The 26,846-nt window shown below is 43.3% G+C and overlaps 1 protein-coding gene across 1 annotated transcript; it reads right to left on the minus strand.

The window, feature by feature from the left end:
* Window positions 1-5,130: 5,130 nt before the first annotated feature.
* QDPR (quinoid dihydropteridine reductase) lies at window positions 5,131-25,685 on the minus strand. The gene is made up of 7 exons (XM_075858434.1): window positions 25,532-25,685; window positions 24,639-24,731; window positions 23,238-23,334; window positions 19,944-20,084; window positions 15,116-15,224; window positions 7,845-7,928; window positions 5,131-5,431 (listed from the first exon to the last, which is right to left on the minus strand). The coding sequence occupies exons 1-7, from the start codon at window positions 25,625-25,627 to the stop codon at window positions 5,326-5,328; spliced, it is 726 nt and encodes a 241-aa protein (XP_075714549.1). The 5' UTR covers window positions 25,628-25,685; the 3' UTR covers window positions 5,131-5,325.
* Window positions 25,686-26,846: the final 1,161 nt, after the last annotated feature.

Genomic DNA, 26,846 nt, shown 5'->3' on the forward strand with positions numbered 1-26,846 from the left:
AGATAAACACTTGTGCTTTATAGCAGCTTTAATAAATGGGCGGTAATTTTTGTAAAACTGCTTTCTCCAATATGGCTACCATGAGAACATGTTTAAAAATTTGTTACAATGGCTTTTACGTACTTTAAAAAGGGGTTGTCCCAGAATCGACAATTATTACCTATACACAGCTATGGCGCCAAAGTCTATAGGAATGATGGAAACAGGCGAGTACATCGCTCAGCTGATTCAAATCAGTCCCATAGACGTTGAATGGATCAGCGGGCGCATGCTCGACCGCCACTCCATTCAAGCTTCTCTTCACTGTAGGGGGTAGTGAGGAAGATCTAGGGGTTCAGGAACCCCGTTCTCACGATTGGTGAGGCTCCTAGCAATCAGACAATTACCTATCCTGTAGATAAATGATAAATTGACAATTCTGGGGTAACCACTTTCAGGATACTTTCGATCCCCTGCTTACTACCGCCCTCTATGAACCGCTAACAAGTAATACATGGCCGGTCAATTGTTTCCCACTGGTGTAATATAAACATCCATGAGATCAACTATTAACCCCTTAACGCTATGTGACATAAAAGTTCTTGACGCAAACTGACGGACTATTACGCCATAGCATTAACAGGGTACTGTGTCTGTAGACAGCTTTAAAGCAGTGATAACTTAACGCGATCATTGCTTCAGGGTCAGGACCAGAGCTAGCCTCTGATCTGGCTGATTAACCCCTTCGATGCACTGCTCAAAAGCGAGCGCTGCATCTATGGTGTTTACAAGCAGATCAGACAGGATCAGACAGGCCTAACAATGGCCTCCTGTCTGCCAAGTACGAAAGCCTGCTAGGTACCGTCCAGGGGTGGGGCCTAAAAGGCATCCGGCCGCAGTAACAAGATGTCGCAGGCTCAGAAGCTGAGCCTGCGCCATCAGCCGCTGTTGTCAGCTGTATATTACAGCTGACACCGTGCTGTAACGGCAGGGAATGGAGCTAGCTTCGATCCCTGCCATTAACACCTTAGATGCTGCGATCAAAAGCGATCACAGCATCTTAGTGGTTTGCAGCGATCAGCATAGACACGATGTGATCGTGAGGATGCAGATTGTTGGTATGGCAACAAGAGGCCTAATAATGGCCTCCTGGTCTGCCACGTACGATAGTCTATTAGGCCCCGCCCACAGATGGGACCTAATAGGCTTGCGGTCAGTGAAGGACAGCTCTAATGCATTGCACTACGTGGGTAGCACAATGCATTAGAGTAAAGATCGGAGGTGCAGGCCCTCAAGTCTCCAGTGGAAAAAAAAAAAAAATTAAAAAAAAAAAAAAAATAAATAAAAGTTTCAAGTTAAACACTGTTTTTTTCCTATAAGAAGTCTTATAATAGGAAAAAAAAGTAAAAAATAAATAAGTACACATGTGGTATCGCCACGTCCGCAACGACCCAATCTATAAATAGTTATTTTTCCCACAGTGAAAAGCGCAAAAAAATAAGCGAATCGCTTTTTTTTTTATTATTATTTTTTAGCACCACCCCTTCCAAAGCATGGAATAAAATGTGATCATAAAGTCCCATGTACCCCAAAATAGTAACATTAAAAACAATCCCTTACACAGCTTTTTTGACTAAATGAAAAAAGCTCTGGCTCTCAGAATACGGCGACAGAAAATGTGCAGTGTCCAAAAGCGGATAAGATCGGCCACATCTCTGAAATATTTACCGCATTGTTATACCCGGATGTGCTCTGCCCAGCTTCCATATACCCTGATGTACTCCGCCCAGCTTCCATATAACCTGATGTACTCTGCCCAGCTTCCATATACCCCCCACGTTATAAAACAGAAATACCAGCAAAATCCCAAACAGAACTACCAAGCAAAATCCATGCTCCAAAAGCCAAATGACCCTCCCTCCCTTCTGAACCCTACAGTGTGCCAAAATATATACGGCATTGCCATTACGGTGAGAACCAGCTTAGCAGTTTGCAAGGTGTGTGCATATTAAGCACTAAAATGGCATATCAGCAGAAAATTGCAATTTTCACCATCCGCTGTGCATTACCGGTAATTAGTAACGAAAAAAAAAACAACTGTGGGAGCAAAACCCTCTTGTCCGGCGTCAGCGCCCACTCGGCTGCCGGATGCTGACGCTGCTGTCTTCACAGCATCACTGTCCATATATGGACAGTGTTGTAAGAAGGAGGAGTCCCAGGCAGAGCGCTGGCGGCTCTGCTCTAGGACTCAGTCTCTGGGAAAGCCCCTGACATCACTGTCCATATATGGACAGTGATGTCAGGACCAGAGCAGTGTTCTGGCCTGGCATAGTTATAGGGGTCACAACTGCGACGGTGCCCCTTAGCCTGGGGGGCCGCAGTACCCCTCCCCGTTGCCACAGTGCTGACCGCGCTGGTCCCACTTTCAACTGAGCCTGCGTCCGCAGTATGCAGATTCAGTTGGGTTGAATGCTGGAGCCTTGCTCCAACGTTCACTCTGCCACGAGCGGTTCGGCACAGGCAGGCGCGATGTAGTGACATCTCACCTGTCTACACCGAGTCTTTCGCAGCACAGTGCCGAGAAGGATCCTCCACCCATCGTGGGAACGGGGACAGGTAAGTAATTATGTTATTATTTTTCTATTAGGTATGTGCATATGGAGGGCATTATACTGTATGGGACATCTATGGGGGGCATTATACTATATGTGGCAGCAATGGCGTATTCTACTGTATGTGGCAGCTATGGAGGGCATTGTACTGTATGTGGCAGCAATGGGGGTATTACACTGCATGGGGCATTATACTGTATGAGGCAGCCAGTTATGGAGGGCATTTCACTGTATGGGGCAGCTATGGAGAGCATTATACTGTATGAGGGCATTCTACTGTATGTGGCAGCAATGGAGGTATTATATTGTATATGGCATACTGTATGAGGCAGCTAGCTATGGAGGGCATTACACTGTATGGGGCAGCTATGGAGAGCATTATACTATATGGGGCAGCTATGGAGAGCATTATACTGTATGGGAGCAGCTATGGGGAGCATTACACTGTCGGGCAAGGCAGCTGGGCATAGGCATCCCTGACAACTGTTTATATATGGGCAGTGACGTCAGGGGCTGTGTGGCACTACCTGGGAGGAGGGGGCTGTGTGGCACCATCTACAGAGGGCACTAAATTTATGTGGATACAAACTGGGGGCCTAACTTCTATATATGAGCATAAACAAGGCCTAACGTCTATATGGGGGGCACATAGTGAAGATTTTTGGCATTTTACTGACGCTGTGAGTTCCCTCGCAAAGGGGCCCGGTAAATCTGTGTCGCCCAAGGACCCACAAACCTGGAGCCAGCCCTGAAAATGCTCACTACACCCCTTAAACTGCCTTAAGGGGTGTAGTTTCCAAATTAAGGGTCACTACTTGGGGGTTTGTTTTACTATTTGACCTCAGGGCGCTGCAATTGTAGGCCAATGCTGTGAATATCACCAAAATAGGCCTCAAATGCACATGGTGCTCTTCACTTCTGAGCTCTGTCATATGTCCAGGTAAAAGATAAATGCCTTCAGGGGTGCGGGCTTCCAAAACTGGGTCACTTCTTGGGGGCTTCCACTGAACTATGTTACCTCAGGGTTTTGCAAAATGCGACCGAAAAATTTATCCAGCAAAATCTGCATGCCAAATAGCATTCCTGCCTTTGAGCCCTGCCATGTGTACAAACAGAAGTTCATGACCACATGTGGGGTATTGCCGTATTCAGGCGAAATTGCTTTACAAATGTTGGGTGGCTTTTTCTCCTTTATCTCTTGTGTAAATGAAAAAAAGTCAACTTTTTTGCGTAAAATTTTTTGATATTCAGCGTAGTCAACTATGCTATTGCTTCCGGCAAAACGACAGGTCTGGTGCACAACAGAGACAAACAGAAAACCATAGGCATCGGATCTATCACCATTGAAATCAAAGGTGATGGAACCGGAAACCTCTGGTTTCCCTCTGTCAGTTTGTGTCTGTTCAGGGTCCAGTTCTGACGGAAAGCTCCGACGGAACAGGACCCCAATGCAAATGTGAACGAGGCCTAAGCTGCTTTTCCCACCCACCTCAGTAGGATAGACAGGCCTCGCCCTATTTATTTCTATGGAGAGACCTGTCAATCATAGTGAGCAGGTCAGGGTTCTATCCAGAGACCACTCCTCTCCAAGCCAGGCACAAAACACTGGCTGTGATCCAGTGTTAAAGTCATGTCTTCTCTAACACATGCCTCCCTTTGATCATAGTAAAAGGTCATAAGGCCCCCTTAAGATCAGGTTTCTGCCCTACGTCTACTGTGTGCGTAGGAAAAGCTCCTGGCACGCACGATAAACATGTCGATATCGCTCCTTTAGCCAAAAGTGTATACTTTTGGCCTACTATACCTTCTTTTTGAAGAATGGAATATTGTAGCCTACTATGAGATTCCATTCTCTGGGATACCACCAAAAAAACTAAAAAAATGTAAAAAAAAATTCTCACTTGGCATAAGTCTTTAACACTGCAGCCTATGGGTGACGGATGCCACTACATGGCATCTGTCACAGGTATGCGCTAGACATATACGGTATGTCAGGAAGCTCCAGTGATGTAACGGTCTATATAGGGACAGTATATTGCTGGAGCGTTCTGCACAGGGCCGCAGGCAGCACCACTGTCCTCACCAATGCTGCCCGCACTCCAGCCTCCACACACCAGAAGAAGTCAGATGACTCACCTCTTGATCCCACCCACCAACCAACCCTACTATACCGATCAAAGCAGTCTGAGCCCTTTTTTTTTTTTAAATCCTAGGGCAGCCCCATCGCTGTATGGAGGCAGAGGGATTCAAATAAGCCAGGAACTCAGGAGTTTTTCCATGGCTAGTGTCTCCTGGCAGAGCATCAGGTAGAGCTCTGAGAGGGGGAGTGTGCTGTATACCGACTGTATACTTATACAGTGGGATAGATTGCAGCCTTCCATCTGAGGTATACATCAGGAGTTTTCACGATGACCTCGGACAGAGGGCAGTACTGCAATGTAAGTTTAGGCAGCAGGATGTTGCGGACGAGTCCCCTTCAACTGAAATACCCTGAACACCCTCTTGAATACAACCAGACAATACATAAAACTTAGATATATTGTAAACCGTATTATATAGGATTTTAATTTTCATAGCAACATAATGTCCAGAGAGTTATCTGAAATCCATACTCAGCCTTTAATACAAATAAGCATAACAATTATATTGTAACTGCACTTAATGGAATAGTGGAAAAAAAAAACAAGATTAAGCCATAACAGGATCAGTTTACAGATCAGAGTAGGCCTTCCTCTTACAGCTGAGCTGGAACAAGCTCTGTTTTCCCCTTCTCGGTGATCACCTGTATAAGACTGCCAGATTTGGGCCGGTTATTCCCAGTCGTCCAGTTAAAAAATGTCCTGCAATAGTAAAATTAAAAAAAGCCATAATTTAGTATTACATACATAGTGGTGCTTAAAAGTTTAAAGGCTCACATACGTTTGCCACTCAGATATGTGATATTGGATATTTCCCTCAATAAATTAATGACCAGGTTTAATATTGACTCGTTTGATTTGGTTATCTTGATCTACTTTTAGGACTTGTGTGAAAATCAGATGTAGTTTTAGGTCAAATTTATGCAAAAATATAGAAAATTCTGAACGTTTGAGCAGGCTTTCAGCCTTCATATCCACCAGGTATTTTAGTTGTGATGAATCCTAAAAAGGTAGCGTGGTCTTCTTTGCTACCTGTGCATCAATCTTAGGGGCACACACACACACACACACACACACGTTTTATGGTGGTAAGGCGGAGATTGCATCAACCCACTAACCTCTGTCATAGCTCCGGTAGGGACAGGGAAATTCTGGAGGAGGGGGAGGGGTGGGACTTTTAAACCGCTCATGTTTTCCTGTCCATATCTGGACTAATAGGAAACTCCTGTGGGGCTGCCATGCAGGTAAAAGGAAGAAACACAAAGTGAATAAACAGAAGACAAATCTAAATCAAAATCAATATTTCACCATTTGCCTTTAAAAACAGTATCAATTCCTCTAGGTACATTAGGACATAGTTTTTAAAGGAACTCGGCAGGGAGTTTCTTCCAAACATCTTGGAGAACTAACCGCAGATCTGTGGATGTGGACTTACTCAAATCCTTCTGTCTCTCCATGTAATCCCAGACAGACTCAAGGATGAGATCAGGGCTCTGGGGGGAGATGTCACTTCCAGGGCTTTTTGCTGAAGATAGTTCTTAATGACATTAGCTGTATGTTTGTGGTCATTGTCCTGCTGCAGAAGAAATTCAGAGCCAATCAGATGCTTTCCTGATGGTATTGCATGATGGATAAGTTTCTGCCTGTATTTCTCAGCATTGAGGACACCATTAATCCTGACCAAATCTCCAACTCCATTTGCTAAATGCAGCCCCAAACATGCAAGGAACCTCTACCATCCTTCACTATTGCCTGCAGACTCATTTTTGTGCCACTCTGTAGCCCTTCGGCAAACAAACTGCCTTCTGTTACAGCCAAACATTTAAAATTTGGACTCATTCCAGAGCACCTGACGCCATTTTTCTGCACCCCAGTTCCTGTGTTTTCATGCATAGTTGAGTCGCTTGGCCTGGTTTCCACATTGAAGGTATGGTTTTTGGCTGAAATTCTTCCATGAAGAACAGTTCTGGCTTGACTTCTCCAAACAGTAGATGGGTGTACTTGGGTCCCAGTGGTTTCTGCCAGTTTAGAGCTGATGGCACTGCTGGACATCTTCCAATTTCAAAGGGAAGCAAGCATGATATCTGCTGCACCAATATTCCTTGTCTGACCAATGATTCTACGGTCCTCAACGTTGCCCGTTTATTTGTGCTTCTTCAAAACAGCTTGAACAGCACATCTTGAAACTCCAGTCTGCTTTGAAATATTTGCCTGGGAGAGACCTTGCTGATTCATTGTAAATACCTTGTGTCTTGTTGCTGTGCTCAGTCTTCTCATGGTGGGCCTATGACATGAAACAGCCTTCCACAACCTCACCTTTGTAGCAGTTTGGCTGTTCCCATCCAGTTTTAAAACTCCTACACAGCGGTTTCTATTACAGTTAATGTAATTAGTGTTTCAACCTACATATAAAAATGACGATCATTATGGCGGTGTTCAAATCAGCGTTCCTTTCCGCTGAGGGTTTACCTCGGAGGTTTCTGTCGGGTTAACCCCTCAACGGAAAGACAAACTGAAACCGGTTTGATATAAATTGGTTTATCATACACCTGTCTATAATCCTACAAAATCCATGATTTTGTGCAAGTGTACCTAAAAGAATTGATGCTGTTTTGAAGGCAAAGGGTGGTCACACCAAATATTGATTTCACTTAGATTTCTCTTCTGTTCATTCATTTAAAAAAAAAAAAATATATAATAATTATTGAAAGCACTCTTACTTTGCAACGCACGCACGCACGCACGATGGGTAAAGAGGAACTCAGACCGGAGGGGGTTTAAAAGGTAGAGGCCCTGCATTGACCTTTACCTTGCTACGCCCCAAAGCTTGGAGCAGGCATAGCTTTCTGCTATAATTTATTCCAGTTTTCTAGCATAAGATAATAAGATGGTTGTTGCGGCATAGGCCCCGCCACCTTTGGCTATGTCCTGCCTCTTTTCTCACCGCTTTTAGAAAGGTTAAAAAGGGTCTCAAATTTTAATGCAACTATGGCATGCATCAAAACGTCCAACTTTTTTATGCCAAAGAACTGTTGTAAATCTCAAAATAATTCCCTGAAAGTAATAAAATAATAAAATCATAGCATGTTGCACGAGTCAGATATTGTGTACTCACTCAGCGATAAAGTCTAATGATGTCCAGGATGTAAAGTCTGCATCAGGCATTGAGGCTCGGTTCGCTGGTGTATCCAAGGTAACACTGCCATGGAAGAGATAAGGCTTATTAAAAAAAAACACGCACAATATACAGAGCAGCTGCGTAGTGTTAACCCTTCTCAAAAAAAATATATAATATATAATTGTACACAAGAGTTTTGGAACCTTGTCACATTTATCACAATGTAAAGTTCAGCAAAGTCCTGATAATAGAGATAGAGGCTAGATGAATGCAAAGCAAGAAACAGGAAAGTCAAGAAATCAGTGATATATTACACTAATCGGCAGCCACTTGTCTCTATCAATCACTGAGAGAGAGAAGAGGCTGCTGATTAAAAATAAAATAAAAAGCAGTTCATACGTACCCCGGTCGTTGTCTTGGTGACGAGTCCCTTCTTCCTCCAGTCTGACCTTCCTGTATGACGCGGCAGCCTGTGATTGGCTGCAGAGGCCGCTGCAGCCTGTGATTGGCTGCAGAGGTGGTCACGTGGGATGAAGAGTCATCCCAGGAGGCCGGGCTTCTGACGTCATCCAGACTTGCGTGATCACCACTACAGCCTGTGATTGGCTGCAGCGGTGACATGGGATGAAAAGTCATCCCAGGAGGCCGGACAGGAGGAAAATGCAGGGAGTTCTGGGTAAGTATGAAATTATTTAATTTTTTTATTTCATAAATTGTATTTGGCGAGCGCTGAGCATGGTCTTTCTTCAGCGCTAGTCCCTGTCCAGGGTGCTGAAAGAGTTACCGCCGATCAGTGCAGCCCATTAACTCTTTCAGCACCCTGTACAGTGACTAGCGCTGAACAACCCTACTCTTTCAGCACCCTGGACAGTACCATGCTCGGCACTCGGAAACACGGAGTGCACACGGAAATCTCACGGCCGCTAAAACGGGCTCACGGACCAGTCAAAAACGGCCGTGAAAACAGTGATGGAAGTGTGCATGAAGCCTGATACTTGTCAAACACTCAAATAATATTAAAAGGAAAAGTAATAGAGACAAATAAATAGCTAAGGGCCTGTTCACATCAGCGTTCAGGTCCGTTCATCTATTCTGGTGCAGCTAGTAATAAAACTCCACTTTGGGCAGGAGGTATAAATAAAAAGCCTAATTTGGTTTTTGAAACAAAAAACAAGTCAGAGTTGGAAAGCATAAAACTAGCTAAAACAAAAATTGATATAAAATGGATCCGACCGGTTTTGGGACTTCTTCAGGGAAAATATCATCTGCTCATCTGTTGACAGTACCCTTGTTTCCATGAAACAGAAACACTGAGACTGAAGCATTACCATTGAAATTCATGCTAAGGCAAACGGAAGCGATAGTTTCCGTTCATTAATTTCTCTGACTGAATAGATGAACGGAAACCCCAAAACGCTGATGTGAACATGCCCTAAGCAATAAAAACAAATGGTTAAAAATTTACACAAGAAATACATAAGAAAACAAAGCAATGTACTTAGCAAACGTGCAAAAAGTGACACACACACACAAGTAAATGGATCTAAAAAGGTGGAAGGTGCCTTTAAAGGATTCCTGCTTTCCCCCGAATATACGCCTGCGTCATGCATATAAATAGGCGATCTTATACTTCCGGCACAGAAAAAAGGCGATCATTTATAGGTATCGCATGACAAGCAGTCCTGCACCCTGGTTACTAATTTTTCTAAAAATAAACTTTTAAAGGTTTTTATATTTTTGTTCCTCTTAAGGGCATGACCACACATGGCGGAATTCCTCCGCAACTGTCCGCATCAATGCCGCACAGAATCTGCGTTGCAGATTCTGCAGCGGATCTGCACAAAATGTGCAGAAAATTGATGCGGACTGGCCGCTGCGGACTGCAGGAAAAGTGCTTCTCTTCTCCCTATTCAGTGCAGGATAGAGAGAAGGGACAGCACTTTCCCTAGTGAAAGTCAAAGAAATTCATACTTACCGGCCGTTGTCTTGGTGACGCGTCCCTCTTTCGGCATCCGGCCCGACCTCCCTGGATGACGCGCCAGTCCATGTGACCGCTGCAGCCTGTGCTTGGCCTGTGATTGGCTGCAGCCGTCACTTACACTGAAACGTCATCCTGGGAGGCCGGACTGGAGACAGACGCAGGGAGTTCTCGGTAAGTATGAACTTATATTTTTTTTTTACAGATACATGTATATTGAGATCGGTAGTCACTGTCCCGGGTGCAGAAACAGTTACTGCCGATCGCGTAACTCTTTCAGCACCCTGGACAGTGACTATTTACAGACGTCTCCTAGCAACGCTCCCGTCATTACGGGAGCCCCATTGACTTCCTCAGTCTGGCTGTAGACCTAGAAATACATAGGTCCAGCCAGAATGAAGAAATGTCATGGTAGTAAAAACAATACGCTCCGCAGCACACATAAGATCTGCGGACTTCATTGCGGAATTTTGACTCTCCATTGAAGTCAATGGAGAAATTCCGCCATGAGTCCGCAACCAGTCCGCCACTGCTCCGCAACAGACAGAGCATGCTGCGGACACCAAATTCCGCTCCGCAGCCTATGCTCCGCAGCGGAATTGTACGCATCGTGTAAACGAACACTGCTAAATTAAAGTGAAAGTCAATGGAGAAACGGCTCCGCTGCGGATTAACGCTGCGGAGTGTCCGCAGCGGAATTTAAGTGAAATTCCGCTATGTGTGAACCCGCCCTAATTGCGAAGAAATGGAATATGGGCTATGAAAATGAAATTTCCTTCTTACTCCACCCGCCTGAGCGTGTAAAACGAGATATACGGAGGAGCAATATGGAACGAGATACAAGTTTATTCTAATCAAGCATAAATACAATGCAAAGTACTGACAACACAAAAGTGTACCTACGATAATAAACAGTCTTTTAGAAATATATGCTTGTACATCCATTTATAAAAGTCAACTAAACGGAAACTTTGGATGATAATCCATCACAACAAAAACTCGGGCGTTAATTATATTCCAAGAGTTGGAAACAGTGGAATGCATAAAGGTCTACTGATAATTGAAAAATATGAATGTGTTGTACGGCTTTGAGCAAACTTGGTGTTAATTTTAAATGCCATATAGAGGGTTTTAATCCCGCAACGGCTTTTGTGATTGTAAATGAAAAATCAACTGCTGTGCACCGGTTCTTTCATTGTATATAGTGGCACCTTACACGTGCAAAAATTGTAAACTGACCTGACGAAGGGACCAGTCCGGTCCAGAAACGCGTCATCGATTGAATAAATAGATCACCTTGATCCAACTCACCGAGCCTCGTTCCTGTTCCTCCGGAGCCTGGCACCGTTACACCTATACTACACTGCCCTTTTCCTTCTTTATATGGCTAAGGCCACTTTCACACCGCAGTATTTTGGTCAGTAATTGTAAGCCAAAACTACGAGTGAAACAAAAACCGTATAAGGCCGGGATCGCACACACAGTTCTGATGCAGTTTTTTGCTGTTTTTTTTTTTTGCCAAAACCAGAAGTGGATCCAGCAGGAAGGGTATAAAGAAAAAAATAAATAAAATAAAATAAATCTTTCTTCTTTGCCCACTCCTGTGTTTGGCAATAGAAACTGAGCCAAAAAACGCGTGTGTGAGATCCTGGCCCAATGGAAAGATTCACACCACTTCGGCATTTTGGACTTGCAAATACGGACCAAAAACACTGAAGCGTGAATGTGGCCCAAGGCTCTGTTCACATCTGTGTCAAAGGCTACGTTAAGAGCCTTCATTGTAGATTCTGCCATTTTTTCTAGACAATAGTGCAGCATGCAGCTCAATTTTGTCCGGCAAAATGACGGAACACATTAGTCAATGCGTTCCGTCGGGTGTGAAATCCAGCGTTTCCTTTTTTCTTGTTGTTCGGCTCGTATGAGAGCACGAAAACAGGAAGCAGATGTGAGCAACGCCCGAGGCCGGGTTCGCATGTAAACGCTGCAGAATTTCTGCGACAAAATTCTGTGTGGAAATACCGCAGCATTTACAGTATTTATTTCTAGTGACTTCTCTAAAACGGAACTTTTAATAAATAAAATATGAAAAAGGGAAAAAAAAACAAACACTCAGATAATGGGGTTAAAAAATACTGTCCAAAAAAGCCTCCCAAAAAACGGCTCACGGGAAAGAGGGACATGACCTATCTTCGGGCGTTTACATCTCTGATCTCCCATTGACATCAATGCGAGGCAGAGAAAGCGTATTTCGCTGTGTTTTTTGCCCGCAGCGCTCAATGGTTGCGGGCAAAAAAAAACAGCCAAAATTAATGGAATTTTGAGGCAGATTTTCTGCCTGCAAAAAACTCCGGGTGAACCCAGCCTTCGGTAATTCAGGATGTACCGAAGACTCAAAAAGTATAGCAATACTAGATTCTAAATATTTAAGACAAGTGCGCCCTATCGTCCAGTGTTCTCTCAGGCAGAGTGGTATTTATCCTCCTAAACATAAGCCGTATGGATGTTTGGGCTGTCGCACTCACACCTGTATAGATACTGTCCCTGATAGTAACCAACCAAAGGCTATTCACACGCTCTGTAAAGAGCAACCCCTTGTTGATTTGAGTCGGAGCCCCTTAGTCTACATATCCCTATGATCCAGCCTCAACACTATTCGCCAGAGTTTTAGCTGGCTCATCAGGAAGCAAACGGATATGACGGGATGCATTCAAAATGGTCAGTGGCCAAGATCGCTCAGCGTTTCCACTGTTAAAGGGAAATCAGTCACCGGCATTTCACATATTGAACTTTACTTATACCTCACTGGCCGCTGCTATCAAATGTTCATTGCCGTTATCCCCTCCCCTAAACTCCTCCTCCGACTGTAAACAGTCTGCAAGCATTTCGTGCCTTTTATTGTAATAATCCGGTGTCCCTTTGTGCGCAAACACACCAGAAGAGGACATCAATGCACAAGCGCAGGATTTTGTGTGCTGGGGGAAGGCGAGGAGCTGTCAATCAAAAGTAAGGAGGCGGGGTAAACTCGGAAAGACTTGGAGTGAAGATTTGACCCTTTTCAAACGAAGATTTGACCCTTTTCAAACGAAGATTTGACCCTTTTCAAACGAAGATTTGACCCTTTTCAAACGAAGATTTGACCCTTTTCAAACGAAGATTTAACCCTTTTCAAACGAAGATTTAACCCTTATGCTCAATCGCATACGGTGTGGGAACACGAAAAAAAACTGAATACGAAAGCTACAGAGCCAACTAAGAAGATAATTATAGGTTATATAGAAATGATTTTTCACCCACTACCACTATGTATTGCTGGTTTAATAGGTGAAATTCTGGTGACTGGTTCCCTTTAAATACCCTTAAATCACACACACCTCCCCTTCACATCCAATCAGCAGAAGCAGGCGCAGCTTGTGCGGTGACGCAGCTCTACTCCCTTAAGTCCCACGACCATAAAATCACCCGTAATTACGGGCCCATTCGTTTCTATGGCAGACGGACACCTTCCCGTATATTTACGGGCGGGTGCCCGTGCCGTAGAAACCTGCTGGAAAAAAAAAAAATAGGAAATGTCCTTTTTTTACTTCACAGACCATGCTCTCATACTTTATAACGGGAGCACGGCCCGTAAAAACGTCCGGCTGTCTGCAGCAGGCCGTGCCCGTAATTATGGGTTGTAATTACGGGCACGGTCGTGTGCATGAAGCCTTAGACAGGGAGGGGGGGGGGGGGACGGGACGACGACGAGACGACTGCGAGGGGACGTGGTGTCGCTATAGGAACCCAGCAGCGCATTCCCAGGCTCCGATGCATAACCAGCTGGCTGTCAGGCCAGGTGACAAGAGCGCTCAGTGCATACATGTTATGGTGTTGCAAAATAGTTTGGCATAGAAGGAATGGGGCGAGACTACTATAGGAATATATTAATACCTCCAATTAGTTAGGCATGAATCGGGGCAAGAAGATGGCATATAACTGATGGGTTGTGCACAATGCATCAGCTCCGCTATCCGCTCCAGTAAAGCCATCAGACTGCTGTTTGTTTCAACATTCCAGATTTGTGTAAACTGCAATCAGGACAGGACTACAACGCAGCACTTATAAACAGACTTCATAATGGAGGACAGACAGCGGATCAATCGTCCATGTTCAAATGACACGAAAGCTCACGTTTTCATCCAGCCCGGCTGGATTAACTGAATTAATTCTATGGATCCCATGACTTTCAATCCGTAAGATCCCTTTATTCCAGTCACCTCCCCTGCAACATTGGGGGGGGGGGGGGGGGCAGAGACAGCTTGAATACCAATGAACCTCATTTACAGTAGCAGCAAAGTGGATGAGATTTTGAAAATCTCATGCCCGCGCTGCAGAAAGAAAACGCAGCGAAAATCTGCAGTGCGGAATTTAAATCTACAGCATGTCCATTTACGCTGCGTTTTTCGTTGCGGGTTTTTCCCATTGAATTCAACGAGGATGCAAAACCTGCCACAAATAGCCAAGTGTTGAGACTTTTGCATCAGAAAAAAAATACAAATTATACTTACCCAGAACTCCCCACTTCTTCCTCCAGTATCGCACCCGTACTGCAGCTCCGCTTCCATTCAAAGGAATAGGAGCAGAGTTGCAGTAACCCAGCAGGGACGTTATACAGCGTACGGAGCCATCTGCTTCCAGCACCGACCACCGCATAGTTTCCAGAAGTATATACCAACGTATACCAGGACACTCTTTTCGCCTCAGTCAGGCTAAAGGGAGTCATATGAATACTTTAAGCATGAACACCAGGAGCTTTCCCAGCGTATACGCTAAATGTCAATTATATACGCGATGTGAACATGGCCTTACCTTCTCTAGGAATTTAAGGGTTTGAGAACAAATAAACGGGAGTGTTCAGCCATTCTGTTTACCAAGCAGCCATCCACATATCTGTAGGCCACTGCTTTATAACAGAATAAATGGCGGCTGACCGCACTGCATCTCTGCATCAGAGTGTGGATCGCCTGGTATTTTTCTTCACATCAATATTAGGCATCTAGCACAGATCATGCCGTGTAGGGTTTTTGCTTTTCTCATGACAATATGGCCCATCCATGAATATAATGGTTTGTTTAAATGTACATTCAGGTTTGCCATCTTCAGAGCAGCTGAGTGTTTGTGTTACGATCAATACACTTGAGTCTGAGACAATACATGTGGAGAGGCTCCTCACCGTTTGTATCAAGTAAATCAGGAACATATTCAATCGGACATTCACAGAAAATCAATACCAGACAAACAGTAAGTGACTTACGGCAGGACGGCGACAGCCGCGGCATTCACTGGCAGTCCGCTCTTCTCCCCGCCAAGACTCTGGCAGAGCTGATGTACGGCCGCTTTTGCCATTCCATAGGCAATCATTCCTAGATAAGACAAGGAAACACGGAACAATTACGGTCACAAATGACAAACATGATGTGAAAGCGGGGCATGTATACTCCAGTATGAAACATAATGTATTCATCAATTTTGATCGGCTCCCGCGATGTCGTGGTCTGAAGACGGACTTGCATTTAGCAGGTTACGTGCACTTGTGTCATGGAAAACGGTTTTAGAAATGCATTTTTAACTAGCAATGGTCAAGTAACCCTAAACTGCTGATTTCTGCATTGCTTTTGTTGCTCTTTTGTTTTCTCAGTGCAGTGTGTTCTCTATGAAGCACGGCCTCTCTCCCCTTCCTCAATGCCCTCATGTATGGGGTAGTTCACACGGCATATTTTGATGCGGAAACTACATCAGAATCAGCACCAACAAACTCCCCAAATCGTCCACCATTGATTTTAATAGGAGGCAGAGGCAATTTTTTTCCCCGGGGGCCTTTTGGCCACTCACAGGGGGAAAAATAAAAATCTTTTGAGAGGTTTTGGCTTCTGACCTTCCATTTAAATAAATGGGAGGCAGAAAAAAAAAAAAACAAAAAAAAAAAACCTGCTGTGCTCATTTGGAGAGTTTGTGCCACGGATTTTAAAAAAAAACCAAAACAAAAAAAAAAAAAAAAAACTACCCCTTAGTACCCTTTCACATGATAATGACTGTACAAGCTGAGACTACTGGAAGAAAATGCAGTTTGGAAGATGCGGTGTATAGATAATATTAATGGCGGGTCCTTTTACAGGCCCATTAACGGGCCGTTAGAAGCGCCGATTGAGGATATAACAAGTAGATCGGCACTGGTTTACCTGCATTTATGTTATACAATAATCTTGGGGGTTTTTCACTTTAGATCATGGTTTATGCGATCGTTCTTTTCCCCTCTCTACCCATTGCATTGTAAATGACAAGCAGATGACAAAATCGCAAGCTGTTAAGACTATCTGGGACTCCTTATAAATCCTTGCCTGATAGAAGACTACTGATGACTACTCCGGTCTATTTGTCATCTGTTCAGTAAGCCATTCAAAAGGTATTACCTACTGAAGACTCAGTCTTTTATATTTGTTTTCCTTTTAAACACAAATGTCTCGAGAGCTGAGGAGGTTAACAAGATGAAGGGAGTAACGCATGACTGCAGGACCAGACTACATGCAGTTTGTTTTTATAGTCTGTGTAGCAGATTCTGCTCCAAGATTACATAGGTCTGCATTGGAGCTGTATACAAAAATAAAAAATAAATGCTGAATATTTTTTACTAACATTTCCATGGTCTTTTTGGACAAAACTGTGCTCATAGCCTTTAAATGGGTCTTCCGTGACCAAAAATGGATAGCCTATCCTTAGATATTGATGGCCTATTCTGACTGGTAGGGGCCAGACTCAGCAACCTCAATGATCAGTTATTTTAAGAGGCCATGGCACTGAATGGAGGAAGATGTAATATTGTTCAGTCGCCATGGCCCTTTCAAACAGCTGATTGGTGGGTGGTGTCCAGAGTCAGACCCCTACCGATCAGATATTGATGACCTATCCCGAGGATAGGCCATGAATATTCGGTCAGCGGATAACTCCTTTAAATAGACACTAACTTTTCAAACAATTTATGCTAATGTACTAGTATACCAGAGATCAACTGCTATTTACTTACTTTAAAAATGTCATTTTATCCATGCAGATTCTGTGTGAAGCTACTCCCACTAAGTGTCTCCCTTCCTGTAATCTCCTGTCCAACCCGTTGTCAAGCAAAATCCATCTCTAGTTACAGAGCAGATGAGACTACAAGAAGCGGGTGTATGTCTGGTCAAAGCCTGCCCATAGAAGTCTATGGAGGTGAGAGCAAGAGCGAGAGCAACGACCCCTATAGCTATGGCTAGGATTAAATACGGTGGATTAGAAGACTATCGCATATGCTAGGCTTAACTACAGGGCACAGCAGACCGTATCACACATAGGCCTTGTATCAAAGCCTACCTTGTGGTAGGCTTAAGTACAGGGCCCCAGCAGACAGTAATCTGGGCCCTGTATCTAAGCCTACCACATGATCGGCTTGGATACAGGGCCCCAGCAGGCAGAAATAGTCTAATCCCTCCCCCAGCGCTATCAGAAACTTGAACGGGCTCTCCTGACTCACAGAAAGTGATGGGAGTGGAGTCCGTGATCTTCGCCTGGCCATGACCTGGGCAAGCATCACGAACTTTGTTCCCAACCCTACTGTGTGCAATTTCTGGGAGACAGGAGAGCCTGCTGAAATTCTGCCCCGAAATTCTTAGTTATTGGACCCCTCGGCGGTTGTCACGTTTGCGGGTCTACACAGTGGAAAGTGTGTTAAGGGGGGCCTGTGGGTCCCCTGGTTTAGGGGCCTGGTCACAACTGCAATCCCTATAGCTATGCCACTGAAGAGAGATAGAAGAGCAGGATTCTCTTCTCGGTGCGCAGTGTATAGAAGACATGATAGCAGTTAGGCTCCACCCACTAGCTCGGAGGGGAAAATAAAAGCTAAATAAAAATTATGCAGACTAAGGCATATTACACGACCGTAATTTTGTTCTACAATTACGGACCATAGTTGCGGATCAAAGTAGTTGATTTTTATTGCCTATGGACACCTTCCTATTTACAGGAAGGTGTTTGGGCCATAGAAAGGAAATTTTTTTTGCAGACCTCATTTGATTTTACAGACCATGCTTCCATACTTTGTAACGGGAGCACAGCCCGCAAGTGACTGGCCACGTCTGGCCGTGCCCGTAATCACCGGCCGCGAATACAGGCACAGCCCCTTGTGCAGGGGGCCTAAGTCATATGATGTCCAGATATAGTGTTATTCCTCATGTACATACAAGACCGCTTATATTAAGGTCACCTGAAAAGTTAGGTATGCCTGAAGTTACAAATAAATTTGGGTATGGATTCTACAGCCAACTTATATCAATAGGTCTATTATACAGTACAAGCCGTTACATCTGGAATAAAAATTATAATATACACGTTTACATGGTACAGCTAACTATGATGTGGTTGGCAGAGCGCCAAGTTCAGTAGACTAATTTAATGATTAATAATGATAATGTAATTCTCCAGTAGACGGCATGTCCTGTGTGTCTGCCTTCCTGTATTTTGTTTTATTCAGACCAGCCAACCCTGCGGAAGAGATTGCCCAATCCGCCTGTAATAAACATGGTCTGCTCCAAAATGAAATGCACATGTCCCATGGACACATCAGACTTTCCAGGGGAACATGGGCCCCTGTATGTGGTTACTAGACTGCAACAAGATGAAGTTATTATTGACATTACAAAACACGCAGAGTCATCACAATATTAGGTTTCCTCCTTTCCACCATTTCAGTAATTTTTGCAAATTTGTCCAACAAGTTTCCCACAACTTTGTCAATCAGGAGATCAAAGCCGGAAAAGCTCAAACTACATTTCAAAAAGACAAGAGCAAAGGGCTAAATCTAACAGGAGGCAAAGGTCTCTTTACTCAGGACAAGGACACATTCAATCAAGTACATAAACCTGTCTAAGTGGAAGAGAAGTCACAGAAGAGACCCACAGAGAGTACCTATAGTCCAGATCCTTACAGAGTAGTAATCGTGAAGGAGCACTGCTGAAGATAATATCTGATGGGGGTTATAGTTCCTGTTTCTCTTAGAATTTCATGTATACAAATAAAAGTCTATGCCAGAAGTGCAGCAACTGACGAGTCTGCTCCGAAAAGAAAAACAAAAAAAAAAAAAAAAAAAAAAAAAAACACACAACACACCTCTAGCTGCTCTTTAATTTGATTTTATGGAAAAAATGTAACAGAATAATGGAGAAAAACGTGAACGGATCCAACTTGGGTCCAACCATTCAGCCGTAACATTAAAAACCATCTGTCTAATATGGTGTATATCCCGCTCATACTGCCAACACAGCTGACCTGTCGAGGCATGGACTCCATAAGACCTCTGAAGGTGTCCTGTTGTATCTGACACGAAGACACTAGCAGTAGATGCTTTAAATCTGGTAAGTTGCAAGAACTCAAGGTTTCCCAGCAGAACACAGCATCACACTGCTTCCGCCAGCTAGCCTTCTTCCCATATGGCAACTGGATGCACTCTTCCCCAGGTAAACAACGCACATGCATATTATGTAAAATAAACCATGATCCATCATACCAGACCACCTTCTTCCATTTCCCCATGGTCCAGTTCTGATGGTCACGTGCCCATAGAAGTCTAGTTCAGCCGTGGACATGGGGTCAGAATGGGCACTCGGATAGGTCAGCAGCTACGTAGCAAGCTGCAGTGATCTGTGTTCTAATGCCTTTCTATAATAGACAGCAGTAACTTTTTCAGCAATTTGTTGTACAGTATCTTTACTGTGAGATGGACTAGAGCGGATCGCTTTAACTCCCCACAAGCATTAATGGGCCTTGGGCACTCAGGACCCTGTCGCGGCTTCACCGTTTGTCCTACTTGGAAAATTTTTGGTACTTACCACTGCATACTGGAAATACTCTGTCATTTTGGAGATGCTCTGGCGCAGTTTTTAAAATTTGGACTGTCAAAGTAGCTCTGATCCTTGCCCGTTTTTTCGGCTTCCAACACATCAACTTCAAGGACTCTTCCCTTGCTGCCCAATATATCCACACACACACACACACGCAATGGTTTGCCATGGTCAACAACGCCACTGCACTAGTGTTAATAAGCCGTCTGCCTTTACCTGGGGTAGCAGAAAGTCCCGCGTTTGCACCGGATAACGTGAGAAGTCCCCCCTCTTTCAGATGTTTCGTAGCTAGGTGACTGGAAATGGTCGATGTCCACACACTTTGCTTCCACATGAGATCACAATTCTTATAAAAAGCTAAACAATTAAGAAGACAAAGGATAAAAAACAGCTCATCTTGTGAGGATTAGTACAGTTATCTTCAACCTGTAGCGCATAGCATAGCATAAATGATGTCCAATATGGCTGCACTCAGTCGTCACTTTTGCAAAAAAAATGCTCAGTGCAACAAAACAGAAATTTGACACTACTCATTTTTGCCTACTGGTCTTTGACAGGACCGATCAATACAGTGAAGCAGAATTATTTGTTATGTCTTACAAATTATTAACCAGTGAAAACAGATCTCTGAATCAGTCTAAAAAGGAGAGCGGCTGAAGAATCTATATGAAGGGTGTCCCTGGTGTTTTTCTAATTTGTGACTTTCAAAGGTATCAGATCATCCAACTAAATTTTAGGATTGAAAAAAAAAAAAAAAAAAAAAGCAGCTTTTAAATGCTCATTTATTGAGGAAAAAAGTTTATCCATAACCTATATCATCCATGTGAAAAATGAATTGCCCCTAAACCTAATAACTGGTTGTGCCACCCTTGGCAGCAACAACTGCAAAAAATGTTTGCGATAACTGGTGCGGAATCTTTACATCGCTGTGGAGGAATTTGGGCCACCCTTTTTCAGAATGGTTTTAATTTGGCTACATTGGAGGGCTTGAGCATGAATTGCCTGCTTAATGTCTTGCCACAGCATCTCAATGGGATTCAAGTCAGGGCTGACTCTGCCCCTCCAAAACCGTAATTTTTTTTCTTTAGAGCCATTCAGTGCTGGACTTACTGGTGTGCATCGAATCATTGTCCTGCTACATAACCCAACTGCGCTTGAGCTTTAGGTCACAAACGGACATTCTCCTTCAGGATAGAGAAGAATTATTGGTTCCATTATTTATGACAAGTTATCCAGATCTTGCAGAAGCAAAGCCGCTCCAGAACACCACACTACCACGTGAGCCCATCACACTACTACCACGTCATGCCGCCACCATTTTTAACTGTTGATATGTTCTTATGATGGAATGCAGGTTTTTTTTATGCCCGTTGTAAAGAGACCCATGTCTTCCAAACAGTGCTACCTTTGACTCATCAGTCCACAGAATATTATCCCAAAAGTCTTGGGGGGTCATCTAAACATTTTTTAGGCAAACGTGAAACAATCCTTTGTGTTCTTTTTGGTCAGCAGTGGTTTGTGATGGCAAATCTCCCATGGATGCCATTTTTGGCCCGTGTGTTTGGGAAATCGTGTTCACTGACTTCAACTGAGGCCTGCAGTTCTTTAGATGTTAGTCTGGGTTCTTCCTTGATCTTCTGGAGGAGTTGTTGATGGGGAAATTTTGGTAGGCCGACTACTCCTGAGAAGGTTCACCACTGTTCCAAGTTCTCCATTTGTGGATAATGGCTCTCACTCTGATTCACTGGAGTCCCAGAGCATTATCAATGACTTCCAGATTGGTAGATTTCAATGACTTGGTTTGGAATCTGTATTTGATTCTCTTTAGGAGGTGGCATCATGTGCTACTTTTTGAGACCTTCTAGCCGGCTTCACATTGCCAGATCAGATTACCAGATCTATTTAAGTGCTGTTTAGACTCAACATGTCTGGCAGTAATCATGTCTGGCTGTGAGTGAAACTTAACCCAATTGAATTTGGTTTACTGGTTGATTTAGTAACAAGGGGGGGGGGGGAATACTTTTCCACAAAGGTCCAGGTAGGGCTGAAGAGAATTTTTCCTGAAATCATTTATAAACAGCATTTTATGTTTACTTGGGTCATCAAATGATAGTTTAAAGGGGTTTTCCCATGAGGGACATTTATGACATATCCAAAGGATCACACAGATAGATGCAGGTTCCATACCCATCTAGAATGGGGCCGCCTAAACCCCGTTCTAGCTTTTTGTGCTCATGCCGACTCTCAACCACTTCCTGATTACACGGTCGGGAGTTACAGAAACAGCGTAAATTGCTGCCATTCACTCCCATAGTAGTGAATGGCCGTTACGGAAGCAATGTAGCATGCGAGCTACGCTGTTTCCGTAACCACTATCCAGTTCTATGGGAGTTACAGAAACCACATAGCTCAGCGGGTTACACGGTTTCCGTAACTCCCGACCATGTAGTCAGTAAGTGGCCGGGAGTCTTTCACAGCATTGTTATCATGTCATCCCTGGATGAATATGAGATACATTAGATACAATCTCAGGGATATAAAAATACAGCATTTATTTTTCTCTTTCGGCAAGGTTCACAATACAGAACACAAAGCAGTCTTCACAGAACGTCTGTGGTTTGAGGACGCAGTAAAAAAAATAAAAACACAAACAGTATACATATGGAGCTTATGAAAACAATTATCATAAATGGATGCCAGACATGTGGCAAAAACGGCTGACTCACTCTGAATGGTAGTTTTTCTAATACGTTCTCTTGTGCAACCTGTCACTACATCATGTGCTGCAGCAGCAGGACCCAAATTCATGGTGGATCTTCCACAGGTGACACCCCATGGTTTCTGGGCATCACAATCAATGACAGGTGTGGGGACAGCATTAACCAAGAAGCTGAGGCTACAAATGCATCACCACCTTTCAACAAAGACTTGTTTTTAGGCCCAAAATTTTACACCGATTACTTTTATAATATGACGGTGTAGGGGTTGGAACTTCGTTTTACTATACAGAACTACAAATTTTGCTTTTTGTCACATAAAAGATAAAATTCTGACAGCCAGTAGTCACCACTAGGGAGAGCTAGAGTTCAATGCATAAATCTGTAAACCCCTAAGCTCCCCCTAAGTGCTGGATGCAGGATTTTAGAGAATCTATTTTTTGAAAGAGGTATTGTGGTTTCAAGTTATCACCGATCCACTGGAGGAGGTGAGAACTGCCTGATCTGGCCATCGATGGCGGTCCCAGAAGTTAGGCTCCCACCAAACTAGCAGTTATCACCTAACTTGTTGTAACTGCAAAACCCCTTTAATTGTACAGTCGTGTGAAGGTAAGTAGAGGATTTGAACATCCGATCCCTATAGATCTATTATAAATAATTACAGAATTCTGGACCCCCATTTTTTTTTTTATAAAAAGTTGTTCAACCGTGGAAATATAATATGGAGTAAAACCAAGTGGAAAACCTGTAGGAGTCCCATAGAAACCACCAAACCTAACAGCCATTTACTTACATTTTGCTTTTGCAGATCCTCCTGCCCAGCCTCCGGCTACACATAAGATTGCATCCACCTTCTGTCCACCAAGAACCTGATCCACTGCTGAAGTGACCTGATGTATAGATTAGGAGAAAGAAAAAATAAATAAAATTTAAAAAAAAATTATAAAATAGTAGCTGCAGTCTAACTGAAAAAAAAAAAAATATATAAAAAAAAAAAAAAAGTTACTTCCAGCAGTATAAAAAGGAAATTTCCCAAGATCACATCCACATCACAGTCAATTCTAAAACAAATAATGCAATAATAATGATGATTTGCGCTGCATGTAGCCAAGGATCGATACCCTGAGTATTCGGAGTACCATTCATCATACTTCCCTTATTCCACAATATACCAAGACTTGGAAGATTACCACAAGATATTCTGGCTTTAAAGCTCCACCATCTGAAGATCACATCTCAACGTCTGTATAGATACGTCCCGCGCACGGTTACTGGATATTAAAAGACCTGATCGCCACACAGCAACAAGATCTCCTACTAGATAGACAGCCGACAGATTTACCTACCTCTAGGCTTTGCTTTAAATGGATTTTTGGTTTTTATGTTTTAAGGGGTGTTGGTGCCTTCGACAACCCCATTTCCAATTGGTGCCAGCACGGCTATCGGTTTATGGACGCGGATCTGGCCTCAACTGTTAGGCCTGGGCTGCGCTGAGACTTTGTAGCGCTACTGATTGATTTTAACTATTGAGCTACAGCTGCAGTCCACATGAATACATGGAGTTGCTTGTAATCTTGTGGACGGCAGCAGTCAATCAATAGTTAAAATCAATCAGTAGCGCTACAAAGTCTCAGCGCAGCCCAGGCCTAACAGTTGAGGCCAGACAAGAATATTTTTTACTCATTAACAGAAAATTGTATCCTGAAAACAGTGAGAAACTCAAGCAGTACATGAGAAAGTTGCAGAACTTTTCATTATACAATTAATTTGTATTCACAAAACCCCATTACAACAGATAAAGATCAACGCTACTTTTTATTTCAAATATATAGATCTGCTCTTTTTGGGTTTACAAAGGGTCCTTCGAGAACATTCTATTTTCTGTGTAACGTACTTTGATCAGGTTTCTTTCAGCAAAGGAAACATAAGAGGGGAAAATGCCCATTATATTCAACTGCACAGGACAACGTATAGGATAATGCCCACGTGCCGATGCAGGACAAAAGGAACATTGATCAGATGTGGGAACATGGAAGATTTCCAGTCATTACATTTGACCTTTAGTCACGATAAGAAATAATCTGTGTTTCGGATTCTTCGACTATATACAGAGCGGATCATCATCTCCTGGTGAGCCGGCGGCGTACAGTACAGCAAGCAGTGACCTGGGGCGGACGGACCACCGCTGACTCACCTCCTCTGACTGCTCCGTGAAAGAATCCGACAGCTTGACAACAACGTTGGCATTTGCAGTTGCATTTTCGGTTATGTCTATGGATGCCACCCACTGTGGGAATAAAAGACATACGTGTTAATCTAAGAAACAGTAGGAGAGAGAGAGGTTTCCAATCCGTGAACAGCTCAGTGGAATACATTGGTGATCGATGGCAATAAGAAATAACTAGAATAAAAGGACACAAATCTCCGATAGTTGGGTTGGGGGGGGGGCACCACCATTCCAGTCCTAGTCAGGGGGGCCCCCACCAGGGGACCTCTGCTTCTGATTCATCAGGATATCCGTATGATGGGTCTGGTTTTTATAGAGGACTGCAGAATAACTCCAAACATTTTGGAAAGTTATAATTCATTGTGTGAAATTATCTATACACTTGAATGGTTTATTTACACATTAGCACAAAAATCTGGACATAGAAAGTTTGAGACACAAAGCATGAAAATAATATACACATTGGGGTCGAATGTAAAGTTAGGAGACAGACAATTTCGATTAACTCAAAGCTATTCTCTAGGTCAATACAAAGGGACCTTTAAGGCGCAAAGAGGGACTCTGGTCAAAAGTAGGGACTGACCCTCCAAAATAAAAATAAGACACTTGGGAGGTATGAGACAGGGGAACCTAATTCATTACCTTAAAGCAATGCATTAAAATGCAGTCTCAACGGGATCAGCTCTGCTACATTTGTATACTCCGAGATAAATCTAATGTGTATTCCTGCTGACATCCTGTTGGATCTAGATTATAATGAACCTTGTGACACGCAAATTACACAAGTAACACAAATTAACACTAGAATAGCTGCACTAATAACACTAAAGCATCCACAGAAATAACGTAAAGTCATTTACCCAGTTCTTGGACTTAAAGTACTCCACGCACTTGGAGCCCAGCGCTCCTCTGCCTCCATACACCAGCACTCTCTGAGCTTCACCAGCAGCAGCCATCTGTACAGCCTGAAAAGAAGAGCAGCTCTCCAGCAACTCCTGTCATACAAGTAGCAGGAGAGCGCCCCGCCCCCTCTGACGTCACCGCCCCGCCTCGCCTGTCACACTCCTCCGCCAGGCTAATGTTGAAACGACCTCGGTGTGACGTTTCACGCTGTGATTGGACGCTGCAGGCTGCTAGTCGCTCACACGTGATCACATGATCTGCTGCTTCGTTTCTGTTCTCCGAAGGGTCAACAGCAAGCGGCACTCCAGTAGTTGTGAAACTACAGCTCCCAGCATGCCCTCACAGCTGCAGGCCGTCAGGGCATGCTGGATGTTGTAGTTTCACGAGTGCCGCTGGTTGCTGACCCCGAATTATTGTATCTGTTTTTGTTTTTTATCTACACATTCCAACAGTTTACAGTTGTTTTATGTTTGGCTACATTAATGACCGGGCATGTTTGTTTAATGACCAAGCCAGATTTGTCAAATCTGGTATGTCTGAATTTATCAGAGAATAACTCTGTGAAAGTTTTGAATATCCAAGTAATTCTGACATTGTTTTTTCGTCACTTGTTGTACTTTATTTTAGTGGTAAAAGTAGACTGATACAATTCGCGGAAATTAATGAAAAAATAGAAAATGGAAGAAATTTTGTAAAAATTACCATTTTCCCCAATTTTTAACTGCAATATGCCACATATGTAGACACATACTGTACAATTTTTTTAATTAAATATATATTTCTATCTCTTTACTCTATTTTGGCAGCACTTTTTTTTGAAAAAATAAAATAAATTTTCAGCAATTTAGAGGACTTACAAATTGAATAATAATTTTATAAATTTTGAAGTACATTTTGTTTTCCTGCACCAAGCCAGGTTTTCAGAGGCTCATAGGTGTCAGAATGGTGGAAACCCCCACAAATGACCCCATTTAGAAAACTAGACCCCTTAAGGTATTTATCTAGGGGTATAGTAAGTATTTTGACCCCACAGTTTTTTGCTAAATTTAATACATATTTAATAAATAATATTTAAAAAAAAAAAAACACTTTTCTTCATAAAAGTATCAGTTTGAAGACCGATTTCTTTGTAAAGCGACCATGAGAATGAAGAAACACACCACAAAATCTATCACCCTGTTTCTCCTGTTTTCAAAAATACCCACATTGTGGCCCTAATGTGTTGCCTGGACACACGGCAGGGCCCAAAAGGAAGGGAGCACCCGGAGGCTT

This window comes from Rhinoderma darwinii, chromosome 1 (assembly GCF_050947455.1).
Source record: "Rhinoderma darwinii isolate aRhiDar2 chromosome 1, aRhiDar2.hap1, whole genome shotgun sequence".
Classification (NCBI taxonomy): Eukaryota; Metazoa; Chordata; class Amphibia; order Anura; family Rhinodermatidae; genus Rhinoderma; species Rhinoderma darwinii.